Source organism: Podarcis melisellensis (genome assembly GCF_964234715.1).
Source record: "Podarcis melisellensis genome assembly, chromosome: 3".
Classification (NCBI taxonomy): Eukaryota; Metazoa; Chordata; class Lepidosauria; order Squamata; family Lacertidae; genus Podarcis; species Podarcis melisellensis.
The window spans coordinates 814,457-827,067 of NC_138530.1; the positions used below are offsets into that span (position 1 = coordinate 814,457).

At 52.7% G+C, this 12,611-nt stretch overlaps 1 protein-coding gene across 4 annotated transcripts in view; it reads right to left on the reverse strand.

Annotated features, from left to right (window-relative positions):
* DNMT3A (DNA methyltransferase 3 alpha) overlaps positions 1-12,611 on the reverse strand; it is an 88,394-nt gene that overhangs the window by 3,904 nt on the left and 71,879 nt on the right. For 3 of the 4 annotated variants that reach the window (XM_081903850.1, XM_081903851.1, XM_081903849.1), the window contains 10 exons: positions 12,417-12,566; positions 10,249-10,293; positions 9,732-9,811; positions 7,885-7,997; positions 6,366-6,549; positions 4,681-4,765; positions 4,444-4,589; positions 4,229-4,319; positions 1,922-2,070; positions 289-374 (listed from right to left, as the gene is read on the reverse strand). In XM_081903850.1, the coding sequence (XP_081759976.1) occupies positions 289-374; positions 1,922-2,070; positions 4,229-4,319; positions 4,444-4,589; positions 4,681-4,765; positions 6,366-6,549; positions 7,885-7,997; positions 9,732-9,811; positions 10,249-10,293; positions 12,417-12,566 (1,129 nt within the window). Of the gene's footprint in view, positions 1-234; positions 375-1,921; positions 2,071-4,228; positions 4,320-4,443; positions 4,590-4,680; positions 4,766-6,365; positions 6,550-7,884; positions 7,998-9,731; positions 9,812-10,248; positions 10,294-12,416; positions 12,567-12,611 lie in introns of all 4 variants that reach the window. The other variant, XM_081903848.1, reaches the window with a different exon arrangement.

Genomic DNA, 12,611 nt, shown 5'->3' on the forward strand with positions numbered 1-12,611 from the left:
GAACAGGGATCCCGGGAGCCTCAACACTCCTCCCTGCAAGACCCCCACCTCCTGGGCCTCACACCTTCGCCCCCCCCAAGCCCCCTCCTCATAGATGTGTGCCAGAGGAGCTGGCAAGCGGGCTCAAGTTTTAATCCATTATTATTATTATTATTATTATTATTATTATTATTATTATTATTATTTCCATTTCCTCTCTGTCCCAAGGCAGGCAGGGTTCTGGCAGGACCTCACCGCTTCCTTGGCACGGGCGGGTTTCTGGGTGCTGGCGCCAGACCTCTGACCAACCTGTTCATGCCGGGCAGGTTCCCCCAGAAGTAGCGGGCTCTGTGCGCTGCCGAGACCTCTTTGGCATCGATCATCACCGGGTTGGACTGCAGCCGAGAGAGAAGGGGGGAGGAGGAAGGCGTCACGGGGTGGGCAGGGCGGGGGCTGCCCTCCACCCCAGGTAGAGCTGCGCTTCGGGGCTCAGGCCCTCCAGACCTTTCCGGCAAGGGCCTGCCCCTGCTCATGACTTTGGGGAAGGGGAGAGCTCAGTGGCGCAGCTCCCGCCTTGCCCGCAGAACGGGCATCTCCAGGGCAGGCCTGAAGCTCTGGAAAGCCACTGATGCCAGTCAGTTCAGTGGAAGGCAGCTTCCGGTGCCCCTGTGCCAGCCCTGTCCTGCCCACCGGAGGGCCTCATTGAGCGGAAGGCACCCTGCGGTTTAATCTAGAACCCAATCCCTCTCAGTGGATTCCCCTAGATTACATCCTTTGCTCTCTTTCCAATTGACCTCTCATTCAGCAAATCTCTAGTTTGCTGGCTGGCAAGAACGTATTTATTACTGGACAGTTGCAAAATTTGCCTTGGCTGCAAGTAAGTTGAGAGCTGGGCACCAAGGCAAGTATCATAAGGGGGAGCGAGAGAAATGGAGTGCTTAACTTATGCAGGTGTGTTTTTCACATTTTTGTATGTTTGCTGTTGCTGTTGTTCAGTTTTAAATCAATTATTTGTATTCTATGCATTGTGACCAATTGTGATGGCTTATTGTTTTCAGCAATAAAGATTTCATTCAATGCCCTGATCATGGGTAGGCAAACTAAGGCCCGGGGGCCGGATTCGGCCCAATCACCTTCTAAATCCGGACCGTAATCAGCGTGTTTTTACATGAGTAGAATGTGTCCTTTTATTTAAAATGCATCTCTGGGTTGTTTGTGGGGCATAGAAATTTGTTCATTCCCACCCCCCCAAATATAGTCCAGCCCCCCCACAAGGTCTGAGGGATAGTGGACCGGCCCCCTGCTCCAAAGGTTTGCTGACCCCTGGCCCTGTCTGACAACCTCACCCTGATTCAATCCTGGATCAGAGCATTCAGCTTCTCAGACGGAAGCTCTTAAATCGCCTCATTTATGACGTGGCCCTGGGGGGCTAACGTTCTAGCTGCCCCCTCCCTCAGAAGCTGCCCCCTTCCCAAAACCCCGACAGCCAGCAGGAACAATAGACAGGGATGGCAGGAGGTCAACACTGATACCCCAATTTCCCTGCAAGGAGCACAAGGTGGCCTACATGGTTCTGCCCCTCCTCATTTAATCCCCACAACCCTGCTAGGTAGGATAGGCTGAGAGCCACCTGCTGAGCGTTTCCTGGAAGAGCGGGGGATTTGAACCCGGTGCTCTGCCACTCTAACCGCTAGGCAAGGCTGCTTTTCAAGATGAGCCCTGGAAACACTCAGGTGCCCTCTGGTGGCAGGAGGAACTCCCTGCGCCTGGAATACAGCAGAGAGGCAGGCAGGTTTTGCCTTTGGTCCTGTTCTGGCTGCTTTGGCTCAGATCCGGCAATTTCCCCCAGGTTGCTCCTCCCTCTCCCGCCCAGGGACATTCAGAGGGCGGGCAAGGAGGAAAGAGCGGTGCCTGCCCACCCACCTGCTGCCCACCCTCTCACCTCCAGGAAGCGAGAGATGTCTCTCTTGTCGCTGACGCCCATCGCCACCACATTCTCAAAGAGCCAGAAAAAGGGCCGCTCGTCTCCCTCCTTGGGCCGGGCCTCGTGCAGCAGCCGGTAGAACTCAAAGAAGAGTCGCCCCGTGCCCTCTGGGGTGGGAGGGGAGGAAGACCGCCATGAACGGGGGCTCAAACACAAGACCAGCCCACAAGACACAAAAGCTCCCTTGGCAAGCCCTTCTGGCCCCACACTCCAGGGTGATTAAGGGTGTGGGGAAATCCCCTTCTCCAGACCCCTAGGCAAGGGAAGGGAAGGTAAAGGACCCTTGGGTGGTTAGGTCCCGTCAAAGGCGACTATGGGGTTGCGGTGCTCATCTCACTTTCCGGCCAAGGGAGCCGGTGTTTGTCCACAGACAGTATTCCGGGTCATGTGGACAGCAGGACTAAACAGTTTCTGGTGCAACAGGACACTGTGACGCAAGCCAGAATGCACGGAAACGCCATTTACCTTCCCGCCGCAGCGGTAGTACCTATTTACCATATTTTTTGCTCTATAAGACTCACTTTTTCCCTCCTAAAAAGGGGAAATGTGTGTGCGTCTTACGGAGCGAAGGCAGGCTGTGCAGCTATCCCAGAAGCCAGAACAGCAAAAGGGATCAGTGCTTTCACTGTGCAGCGATCCCTCTTGTTCTGGCTTCTGAGATTCAGAATTTTTTTTTCTTGTTTTCCTCCTTCAAAAACTAGGTGCATCTTATGGTCTGGTGCATCTTACAGAGCGAAAAATACAGTATCTGGTGTGCTTTCGAACTGCTAGGTTGGCAGGAGCTGGGACAGAGCAATGGGAGCTCACCCCTTGCAGGGATTCGAACCGCTGACCTTCTGATCGGCAAGCTCAGTGGTTTAGACCACAGCACCACCGTCACTAGACAAAGGCAGACCCTAACCCTGGGGTCACAGCTATCAGTGACGCAAATGATTTAAACAGCTTTGAGGTCATTGGGAATGTTTAGCCTGGAGAAGAGGGGACTGCGAGGAGATAGGAGAGCCACCTTCCAATATGTCAAGGGCCATCAAATGGAAGAGTAAACTAGCTTGTTTTCTCCTGCTCTGGAGGGTAGGACTCGAACTCATGGCTTCAAGTAACGAGAAAGGAGATTTCAACTAAACATCAGGAAGAACTTTCAATAGCGGATCGGTCTCCCTTGGGAGGTTGTGAATTCTCCTTCCTTGGAGGTTTCTAAGCAGAGGTTTGAGGGCCATCTGTCATGGATACGCTAGCCGAGATTTCTGCACTGCAGGGGGCTGGACTAGATCAGGCCTTCCTCAACTTGGGTCTCCAACTGTTTTTGGACCACAACTCCAATCATCCCTAGAGAGTGGGACCAATAGAATAGAATAGAATAGAATAGAATAGAATAGAATAGAATAGAATAGAATAGAATAGAAATTATTATTTATACTCCGCCCATCTGGCTGGGTTTCGGCAGCCACTCTGGGTGGCTTCAAACAGAGTATTAAAATACAGTGGTCTGTTAAACATTAAAAGCTTCCTTGAACAGGGCTGCCTTCAGATGTCTTCCAAAAGTCTAGTAGCCTCATGTTACGTTTGCTTCAGGTTGCGCGTTTTCAGGTTGCGTCCCGCGGCGACCCAGAAGTAACGGAAAGGGTTACTTCCGGGTTTCGCCGCTCGCGCATGCGCAGAAGTGCAAAATGACGTCACGCGCATGCAGAGAAGCGGCAAATCGCAACCTGCACATGCACAGACGCAGGTTGCATTCTTCTCAGGTTGCGAATGGGCCTCCGGAACGGATACCATTTGCAACCAGAGGTTTTACCACTGTAAAACTTCAAACATTAAAAACTTCCCTAAACAGGGCTGCCTTCAGATAACTTCTAAAATAGTTGTTTATTTCTTGACATCTGGTGGGAGGGCGTTCCACAGGGCGGGTGCCACTACCGAGAAGGCCCTCTGCCTGGTTCCCTGTAACTTCACTTCTTGCAGGGAGGGAACCGCCAGAAGACCCTCGGCGCTGGACCCAGGTGTCCAGGGTGGAGACGCTCCTTCAGGTATAAAGAACCGAGGCCGTTTAGGGCTTTAAAGGTCAGCACCAACACTTTGAATTGTCCTCAGAAACATACTGGGAGCCAGTGTAGGTCTTTCAATGATATGGGAGGATGGGAACTGTAGTCCAAAAACAGCTGGAGACCCAAGTTTTGGAAAGTCTGGACCCGATGACCCAACCCGATGATTCTTTGACTTTGTGAGCCCCGGCAGGGACCGGGGGTGGGTGGGGGGTGGGGCACCTACCGTAAAGGCCTTTCCTGGCTGGGTTGACGATGGAGAGGTCGTTGCAGGGGCTGCCTCCAATCACCAGGTCGAAGGGCCCCCACTCCTGTATCTGCAGTGCGGAAGGAGGCGGGAGCGTCAGAGGCGGGAGGGGCACCCCCTGGGGCTGGGGTCCTGGGCCAGCGACACAGAGGGAGGGGAAGCCGCCCTCCCCCCCTCCCCAGAGCTCCACGTACGTGTTTCTGCGTGACATTGCGGACGTCCCCAACATACATGATCTTGCCCTGGTGCCGCACCATCCCAACCGTGATGGAGTCCTCGCACACCTCCGAGGCGATGTAGCGGTCCACCTGGATGCCCAGGTCCTTCAGCACCAGGAGACCTGGAGGGAGGGAGGGGGGACATTCACAGGTGCGCAAGGGGGGGCTGCACCCCAACACGGCCCACGCTTCCAGGAGGGGGGCCAGGCTCACCTGTGGCGATGCCATCAAAGAGCGAGAGCACACGGATGGGCTTCCTCTTCTCGGCGGGGACCGGCGGATAAACCTTTGGTGGGTCCTGCCAAGATGCAAAGAGAGACGGCGTTGGCGTGGGCAAGAGAGGGAGGGGGGCGGTGTAGTAGAAATGACAGGACAGCAGACCTGCCAGTGGGGGGGGTGGGGTGGTTGTGTCCCGGGGATTTGCATGCCGAGGCAAATTTGTGCAAAGTCAAGACCCCTGGAATTCTCCCACTGGAGGGAAGGTCGGGTGAGGCTTCTGGGAGATCTCATGGGGCCAACAGAGATCTTGCAAGCCAACCAAAGCCTCTACATAGCTCCATGCTTCTTTTGGACATCGGGATATATTCATATACAGTGGTACCTTGGTTCTCAAACGCCTTGGTACTCAAACAACTTGGAACCCAAACACTGCAAACCCAGAAGTGTGTGTTCCAGTTTGCGAACCTTTTTCGGAAGCCAAATGTGCTCCGTTTTGAGTGTTACGCGAGGTCTGTCTGTGTTTACTATTTATTTTGCGTTTTTGTGGCTTTTTGTTTTGTTTTTGTGACTGTGTGGAACCGAGTTCAGCTACTGACTGATCGATGGTGTAACTGCAGTACATTGTTTATTGCTTTCATTTTATGGATCAGTGGTCTCTTTAGATAGTGAAAATCAAGTTAAAGTGCTGTTTTAGGGGTTGTTTTTAAAATGTCTGGAACAGATTGATCCATTTAGCATAAATTCCCATGGGAAAGTGTGCCTTGGTTTTGAAACGCTTTGGTTTTGGAACAGACTTCTGGAATGGATTAAGTTGGAGAACCAAGGTACCACTCTTTTGCCATGTTTAGCTGGTGATAAATGCTGAAAAGCAGATCTCGCCCAGCCCAAATTCAGGATGTCCATTCCCAGAGAATGCGACTGGATTTCTACACATGTATAAAGCTAAGGTGATGGAATGCCATTCTACAAACATTGAACTGCCCTGAGACCTCCGGGTATATATAGGGTGGTGTATAAATTCAATCAATCAATTACAGTGGTGCCCCGCAAGACGAAAAACCCGCTAGACGAAAGGGTTTTCCGTTTTTCGATGCACTTTGCAAGACAAATTTCCCTATGGGCTTGCTTCGCAAGACGAAAACGTCTTGCGAGTTCCTGCGGGTTTTCTCCCCTTTCCCCCCCTTTTTCTAAGCCGCTAAGCCGCTAATAGCCTTTTAGCCGCTAAGCCGCTAATAGCCGCTAAACCGCTAATAGCGCTAATCCGCTAATAGGGTTGCTTCGCAAGACGAAAAAACCGCTAGACAAAGAGACTCGTGGAACGGATTATTTTTGTCTTGCGAGGCACCACTGTATTATAGTATAGTATAGTATAGTATAGTATAGTATAGTATAGTATAGTATAGTATAGTATAGTATAATAAATAATAGAAGCCCGTGCAATTTATAGGCCTGGAGCTCCCTTGTGTGACTTCCCTGCCAGCCGCTGATGTGCTAAGTTGCCTTGAGCATCCCAATGGAATAAAACCACTCTTGCCACTGGTCGGGCAAAAGAAGTGGCTCCCCAGAGGCCACGGCAGAGAGCAAGGGCCGAGGTGCCTCCTGTCGCCTCCTGAACAGTCCTGGCAAAAGGGCACCCCAAGACCCGCCTTATCCCACCCCCCGCGCTACCCTGAACTTACAAACTCTTGGTCGTGGTTGTTGGCGAAAAACATCTGGAGTCGCGAGGGCCAGTCTTCCCGCCGCCGGAGCAGGCCGTAGATGCCTTTGTGGCCGCACATGTAGCAGTTCCAGGGGTCTTCCTTGATGGCCGCCTGGGCAGCGCCAGGGCCCACCAGCAAGTCCACGCACTCCACACAAAAGCACCTGCGGGCAGAGTCCAGCCGTCAGCGCTCCGGCCCAGCAGGACGAGGGAGGCAGGGAGGGATTCCTGACTCTGACAGTCTGACCCCCCCCCGCCCCCCTGGCTTGCTCCACTGCCTGTGGGATCACCCTGGCACTGACTGGCAGGGGTCCCTCCCAGGCCTAGCCCAACCCAGACCCAACTGCTGGGCGAATCTTTCCTTATCCCTAGCCTGAATGTTGGAAGAATTGGGGCAGATAAGAGAAAGCCCTTCTTCACGCAGCGCCTAGTTAAACTGCGGAACTCCCTTCCACATGAGGAAGCAATGGATTTCTCAGATGGATGGATTTCAAAGAGGAGAGGACAAATTCATGGAGGAGGAGAAGAAGGAGGAGAGGGAGAGGGCTATCGATGGCTCCAACCAGGGTGGCCTTGCTTCCATAGTCAGAGTGAATAACATTTCTGAATCCCAGTTGCTGGAAATGCAGGAGGAGAGAGTTGCTCTTGGGCTGGGATCCTGCCTGTGGGTTTCCCTTTGGGGCGTCTTCCTGGGCCATGGGGCTGGTCCAGCAAGCTTTTCTTGCGGTCTGGATCCCAGCCTGCTTCTGCGTGAGGCAGGGCTTCCCCTTGGCAGCCGCCTCTCACGCAGGAGTCAAAGGGAAAGTCCCGGCAGGCTTCCACCTCAACAAGCAGGAAGAGGGACACAAAGGCTTCCCTCTCTTAAATAAATAGATAAATAAATAAATTATTGATACCCCTCCCATCTGGCTGGGTTTCCCCAGCCACTCTGGGCGGTTCCCAACAGAGGACTGAAAACAGAATACAGCCATGCCTCAAATTATGTTTGCTTCAGGTTTCGTGTTTTCAGGTTGCGTCCCGCGGCGACCCAGAAGTAACGGAAAGGGCTACTTCCGGGTTTCGCCGCTCGCGCATGCGGAGAAGTGCAAAATGACGTCACACGCATGCACAGAAGCAGCAAATCGCAACCCGCACATGCACAGACGCAGGTTGCATTCTTCTCAGGTTGCGAACGGGCCTCCGGAACGGATCCATTTGCAACCAGTAAAAATTCAAACATTAAAAAATTCCCTAAACAGGGCTGCCTTCAGATGTCTTCTAAAAGTCAGATAATTGTTTATTTCTTGACATCTGCTGGGAGGGCGTTCCACAGGGCGGGCGCCACTACCGAGAAGGCCCTCTGCCTGGTTCCCTGTAACCTCACTTCTCACAGGGAGGGAACCGCCAAAAGGCTCTCGGAGCCGGACTTCAGGGTATAATATTAGTACCCTGCCCGGGGGGGGGGGGAGCAGACAGGTGTGGACCCCTCCCTCTTACCCTCCCCCCGTCCTTTGGCTCACCTGCAGCAGTTGTTGTTGCCACACATGAGGACTTCGCGGCCCCCACAACAGATGGTGCAGTAGGACTGGTAGCCGTCGTCATCATACTGGTAAGCGCATTCCAAAAAGCAGTTCTGGTGGGGGAGGGACAAGAGGAGAGAGAAGAGTGGAGTGAGGGGGCCTTCCTGGCACTGCGATTGTTGCCTCACAGGGGGTTGGGCTAGATGGCCATTGGGATCCCACCGAACTCCACAATTTAACAGCTCCATGCCCTTTGCAACACACTAACAGGAAAGGCACTGGCTGCCCCCTTACAGGTGGGGCACAGGCAGAGAATAGTAATAATAGTAATAATAATAATGATAATAATGATAATAATGATAATAATAATAATAATAATTATAATAATAAATTTTATTTATACCCCGCCTTCCCCAGCCAGAGCCCCAGCCGGGCTCCGGGCAGCTAATACCAATAAAATCACAGTAAAAACATAATAGGAAAAAAACATTTTAAAATGCAATTTAAAATGCAACCTCATTTTAAAAATAGCCCATAGATCAAAACCGTAAGGGGAGGGAAACATAAGGGTCAGACTGAGTATAAACCAAAGGCCAGGCGGAACAGCTCTATCTTGCAGGCCCTGCAGAAAGATGTCAAGTCCCGCAGGGCCCTGATCTCTTGGGACAGAGTGTTCCATCACATTGGGGCCAGTGCTGAAAAGGCCCTGGCTCTGGTCAAGGCCAGTCTAATTTCCCTGGGGCACGGGATCTTCAGGGTGTTTTTATTTGAAGACCGTAAGGTCCTCTGTGGGGCATACCAGGAGAGGCAGTCCCATAGGTACGAGGGTCCTAGGCCGTATAGGGCTTTAAAGGTCAAAACCAGCACCTTAAACTTGACCCTGTACTCCACCGGGAGCCAGTGCAGCTGGTATAGCACTAGGTGAATGTGATCCTGCGGCAAAGATCCCGTTGTTGAATGGTTTCTTGAAATGTAAAGGTTCATCATTGTTCCATCTGATGTGTATGTCTTTAAGGGGCCTGAGCAAAATAACGAGACCCAGCTTTACCGCTGTGAAACATAGCAGGTGCTGCTGAGTTGTATTGATTAAGGTGTGTCAGCATTTGGGTATAGTATATAAGGAGCAGCACCTAGCTCTTCCATTACCCTGGGGGTTGGGTTGGTGGTTGGGTCTGGGTTGTTGTTAATGTATTTAGTATATAAGGAGTTTTTGTTTTGTAAGTAAAACCTTGTTTAAGTTATTTTTGAGTCCCTTTTTAATGCATGGTCTCCCCAGCAAGCTCTCTGCAGCACTACTAAACTGCAAATAGCCAACACCCGTGAGGAGCCTCGCCACAGCAGACGTCTCCCTCTCCCCTAGGGGCTCCTGCTACCCCCCCCCCCCCCAAGCTACCCACTTGCTGCCTCTTCCCTGCAGGCGATGACAAAATTTCCATTATTTGCAGGGCTTGTATTTGCATTCTGGGACACGGGTGGCGCTGTGGGTTAAACCACAGAGCCTAGGGCTTGCTGATCAGAAAGTCTGCGGTTCGAATCCCCTTGACGGGGTGAGCTCCCGTTGCTCGGTCCCTGCTCCTGTCAACCTAGCAGTTCAAAAGCATGTCAAAGTGCAAGTAGATAAATAGGTACCACTCCGGCGGGAAGGTAAACGGCATTTCCATGCGCTGCTCTGGTTTTGCCAGAAGCGGCTTAGTCCTGCTGGCCACATGACCCGGAAGCTATACGCCGGCACCCTCGGCCAATAAAGCGAGATGAGTGCTGCAACTCCAGAGCCGGCCACGACTGGGCCTAATGGTCAGGGGTCCCTTTACCTTTACCTATTTGCATTCTGGCACCTCAAGGCCTACCTTGCAGTTTTGGCACATGCCTCCGTTGAAGAGAGGGTGCTCCAGGGTGACATTGAGGCTCCCGCAGGAGATGCAGATATCTGGGGGGGGGGGGACAAGGGGAGAAGGGTTAGGGGGGGCAAGGGGAGGGAGATAGGAGCTGCCCCTGGCCTCCCCCCACCTGGCAAGTCTACCGCCCACCTCCCTTTGTACCTATCTGCATTGCTCCCCCTCTTCCAAAGGCAGACCCAGCAACCTCTGGACCGGACCCGGAACATTACGGCCCCTCCTGCTGGACCGGACGGAGCTGGCAGCTGCAAGGGGGGGGCACAAAAGACCCTCCGCACTGAGTGACTGCCACTTACGAAGCGGGGGGAGGACGCACGGAAGCTCCTCGCCCCCACAGGACCCTGCGGCTTCCGGGGCCAGCATCTCTTGAAGGGAAGCGCTGAAAGCGGATGTGGAAAAGCGCCCCCCCCCCAAATGCATGCACCCCTCCCGCTTCTGTGCAGCCGAGGCAGCAAGGGCTCAGGCTCACCTTCAATGTTCCTGCACTTCTGCCGGACGTCGAAAACAAGACGCTCTGCGGAGGGAAAAGGGGGGGGGTTGGTGAGCGGAGGGCAGATTTTGGCAGAACAGGAGGGTGGGCTCCGTTCTGCTATTTATAAAAATACTTATATACCACTGCTTCCCGGAAATATAACACATTAAACAACAAAACAACACATTAAAATGTTATATTTATCTTGCTTTTCAAAGTATTTATTACACCACTGTATCATAAAAATCTATCACAGCGGCTTATATCAGTATCAAACCATAAAGGGATACAGGAAAAGAACTAAAAATTAAAAGGTTTTTAGGAAGATGGGATATTGACAGGCTGGAAGGTGTGCAGAGGAGGGTGACTAAAATGATCGAGGGTCTAGAAGCCAAGCCTGATGAGGAGTGGTTGAAGGAGTTGGGTATGTTTAGCCTGGAAAAGAGGAGACTGAGAGGAGATAGGAGAGCCATCTTCAAATGACTCAAATGGGAGAGGGAGCAAGCTTCTTTTCTCCTGCTCTGGAGGGCAGGACTTGAACCCATGGCTTCAAGTGACAAGGAAGGAGATTCCAACTAAACATACAAAAAACCTTTCTGATAGTCAGAGGTGTTGGACAGTGGAAGGGTCTCCCTTGGGAGGTGAGGGGACTCTCCTTGGAGGCTTTTAAGCAGAGGTTGAATGGTTCTCTGTCCTGGATGCTGTAGCTGAGATTCCTGCCTTGCAGGGGGTTGGGCTGGATGACCCCAAGGGGTCCCTTCCAACTCCCCCATTTTTTTATTCTCTGGAGGGATTACCAAGTTGGCAAAGGCTGCATGATGGGATGCCAAGGGGTGGCCTCAACTGCTCATCAGCACATCTGGTGGCCTGCAAGACAGAGTTGTTCCACCAGGCCTTTGGTCAGGGCGCAGCCTGACTCCCTCCTCTGGCAACCTGCACAGAATTTTGCTTAATCGGTTGCCATCAATTTGATTTTAATTAATTTTTATAATGAAATATTTTTAGATTGTGTGATTATTTGACTGTTTGATTATTTGATTGTTGTTAGCCGCCCTGAGCCCGGCTTCGGCTGGGGAGGGCGGGATATAAGTAAAATTTATTATTATTATTATTATTATTATTATTATTATTATTATTAATCTGTGCTGATTTTGCCACTTTTCCCATTACAAAAACAGAGAGGTGGTCTTGACGAAATCTGCCCAGATTAGGTAGGGCTTGACTGAAACTGTTTACCCGCTTTTCCTGTTTTGCTTTGTGGATGCCCGCCTGCTCTGAGCTCTGGGCAAAGACTTTGCCCATTTCCTGCAGAGTCCTCCATGACCCGGGGGGGGCAGCCCCCATGCCCCCTAACAGCCTCTTTCAGGGTCCCAGGCTGCCCAGAGGAACAGCCGGAAGGGTCTCTAAGCCAGCCCCCCAAGCACAACACTGGCCTCTTTGGGACAAGGGGTCTATGCCAGAGATGCCAGGAGGGGTGGAAAAGGAGGCCGGGGGGGGGGGGCAAGATGGTTGCCCATGGGCTGCGCCAGGGTGCAAATGACAAAGCACAGAGGCAAGAAGGGGGCCCCTGCAGCCCAGAAGGGGGGAGACAGGGAGAGAGGACACACTTATAGGGAAAGCTCTGCTCTTACCACTGCTCCACGCAGCCTCTTAGAACACCTCAACTCCCTAGGTATTTCTCTGCACAGGAGGAAACTGGGGGCAGCTACTCTAGCAAGCAGAGGAGAAGGGGGCACCCCCAGATGGAGTGGGGTACAGAGGACCAGGAACACAGGTTTTTTTTTGGGGGGTGCACAGCAGGCCCTACAGCGCTTCCCCCTGCCCCTGCCCCTGCCCCCAGAAGCAGCTGGGCCAGAAAAGCCCTTCATGTGGCACAGAGTTCAACTTTGGAACTCCCTGCCACAGGAGGCAGCTAAGAAAGGCGGCTTTGAAAGGCAAATTAACAGAGGAGAGCACCGCTTGTGTTCAGATTCTGCTTGGGCTGCGCTGGCGAGAGTGTGGCGCTGGCAAGTCCAAGCTTGCAGGTTCAATCCCCAAATGGGAGAGAGGGGGGAGAGGACCAGGTGATCCCTTTGGGCCTGATCCGGCGGATCCTTTTGATGGTCCGACATTGGAGAAAGCGGGGAACCTCCCAGCCAAAGCAGCCCCCCCGGCCCGAGGCTGACCTCTGGTGCGCTCGTCAATGATCTCCTTGACCTTGGGCTTCTCGGCTGTGCTTTTCCTTGGTTTTTTGGCGGGGGGAGGAGGGGCGTAGGCAGCGGTTTCCGGCTCCACCCACATCTCTGTGTAAACTTCTTTGTAGGGGTTGCGCTCCTCTGCAAGGAAAGAAGGCGGTGAGGGGGGCTAGCCCCGAGTGCGAA